Genomic DNA, 2,500 nt, shown 5'->3' with positions numbered 1-2,500 from the left:
ACCTACAGCAGTACCTACACAGCGTCGGCACGCTCCCAGTTTGGAGAAGCAGAGAGCAGTGGCGTGCCGTCCATTAGGCGAACTAGGCAAATGCTAAGGGCGCTTGAGCCGTTAGGGGCGCCAGAGAGGGTACATTTTTTTTTTTTTTTTTTTTTTACAAATACTTTTTCATGATAATAGGCCTACTATTATTTTGCAATAGTAGACAAAAAATAAGCACAACAACGTCTTAAGTCTTTAAATAATAGTGAAATAATTTTTCTAATTCTGGCTTTCTGGCTGCCTGGGCTGCAGCCAGGCCCGTAGCTACCATTGAGGACACCGAGGTCATGGCCTCGGTACCCCCCCCCCCCCCCAAAAAAAGGAAAAGTAGCCCCGGCCCCCAGATCTATTCATCTGTCATTGATGTTTTAATGTGACAGTTTTGATCAGAAATGCAACAATTTGCTTCCTCTCTGTGTGCTATAGAAGGAAGAAAGATAACTCACAACATTCAGATTTTGCATTGAGGCTAGATTGGGGCTAGACTTTGGGGACAGTTCTATTGAAGTGAATGGGTAAGTAACTACCCTGTAAGTGATGTTTGTGTAGATGGGCCATTCTATTTAATTGAGCAGTATTCTGCCATGTGACCTGTATGCAGAATATAAATTATATTATATGGGGAGACATTTATTTTTTGTATCATTTTAAAGCAACAGCACAGTTAAAGAGGATATTAATCTAACATGATGTCTGTAGTTCTTTATAGATCTAGCCTCTTAATTTTGCTCTCAAAGTGCACCAGATTGAAGCATTTTACTTTAAAATGGACAAAATTTTCTATCTGGGGGGGCACAGCCCCCCCTGGGCCGCCCGCGCCGCGCTAAAACGACCTCAGTATTCCCCAAAACCTGGCTACGGGCCTGGCTGCAGCACTTTCACCATGGTCCTTAATCTATACCACCCCAGTGCAGTGACATGACGTCAGTTTGTGTAGTTTTAGCAGTGACATGACGTCAGTTTGTGTGACTGTATAAGTATTTGTGGTGGAATTAGCTGCGATATAATTTTTATTATATTTTCTTTGGGGGGGGGGGGGGCACCAGCAAAAATCTTGCCTAGGGCACCAACTTGGTCAGGCACGCCACTGGCAGAGAGTACTACCGGCACGCACGGAAAACAATGTACTGCTGTGATGAACATAGTCTCTCAAGCAGGTCTATCTCTTCCACCATCTTCGAATGCTCCAGAGACAGTCTGTACTTCAGCCCGTTAAAATGTGACCAGAGGAAGTTGTCACCTACATCTATCTATCAAATACAGAGGCGGGTCAACTGTCCAAGGTGAGCAGTTTATTACCCACCTCGTTTCCCCTCATTGATTGAGAATAGGTGAGTAAACGCTCGGCTTCATTTCAAAAAGGTGGGTAACCTGCGTTGACTTGCGTTGACCCTCCACTAACACCTCCTGGGTGAATGTTCCTGGGCCCAGCTAAACACACATCAGGGACAGGAGATATTGATAAGAGAGACATGAGGGAGTCTGACCTTCAGCACCTGGTGGATCTTCACGCTGGCCTCAGGCGGGTGCTGCACCCTCACCTTCACCATGGAGCCTGGAGCTACACGCACACACACACACGCACGCACGCACGCACGCACGGACACACACACACACGCATGCACGCACACACACACGCACGCACACACGCACATGGTAGAAAGGTCAGAATGGGAGGCAAAGGTGCAATAGACTTCATATATATATATATATATATTTTTTTTTACATGTTCATGTTTGTTTCTCATATGATGTGGTTTTGGACCAGAGAGACAGGAAGAGAGAGCGACAGAGCGACAGAGCGAAACGTGACAGTATAACTAGAAAGAGGTGTGTTAGGACATGAGGACAGCTCTCTGTTGATCCCTGAGGCATCCCATGTCTCAATGTCTAATGTGATAATGGTTACACACACACACACACACACACACACACACACACACACACACACACACACACACACACACACACACACACCATGCACATGTGACCAAGTAGTAACAGAAGGGAGAAATATAGAGGAGGGTCACTTCTATTCTATTCTATTCTATTCTATTCTATTCTACTCCAGTGTTTCCTAAATACTGGGTGGGGACCCACAGGTGGGCCGCAGGACATTTTTATTTGGGTCACCAAATAAATGAGCAGAATTTCTTCCACAGTCTCTTATGTAAAATGTGTACATTGTTTGTGACGGCCCTAGGGCCTACTGTCCATTTACTTTGGCCTGCATACTGTTCCAGCTTTGCATTGCAGGTTGCTGGCTGTTGAGCTGGGAGCTGGGCTGATTAGCCTGATTGGAGCTGGGCTGATTAGCCTGATTGGAGATGGGGCAGCACCTGATCACTGCTGCCAGGTCTTCTACTTAGGGCGACCTGCCCTGACAGTCAGCAGAGCTACAGCCAGAGCTACTCCACTCTCCTCCAGACCAAGCTGATCTCACCTTTTGTCTTTTGTT

General features: G+C 46.2%; 1 protein-coding gene across 1 annotated transcript in view; it reads right to left on the bottom strand.

Annotated features, from left to right (window-relative positions):
- ltbp4 (latent transforming growth factor beta binding protein 4) overlaps positions 1-2,500 on the bottom strand; it is a gene marked incomplete at its 5' end in the record, with an annotated part of 171,357 nt that overhangs the window by 79,639 nt on the left and 89,218 nt on the right. The window contains one exon of the mRNA XM_083636544.1: positions 1,530-1,603. Coding sequence (XP_083492670.1) covers positions 1,530-1,603 — 74 coding nt within the window. The remainder of the gene's footprint in view (positions 1-1,529; positions 1,604-2,500) is intronic.

This window comes from Poromitra crassiceps, assembly GCF_964638095.1.
Source record: "Poromitra crassiceps genome assembly, chromosome: 5".
Taxonomy (NCBI): Eukaryota; Metazoa; Chordata; class Actinopteri; order Beryciformes; family Melamphaidae; genus Poromitra; species Poromitra crassiceps.
The sequence above is the reverse complement of the archived record's forward strand: the minus strand, read 5'-3'. Positions and strand labels throughout refer to the sequence as shown.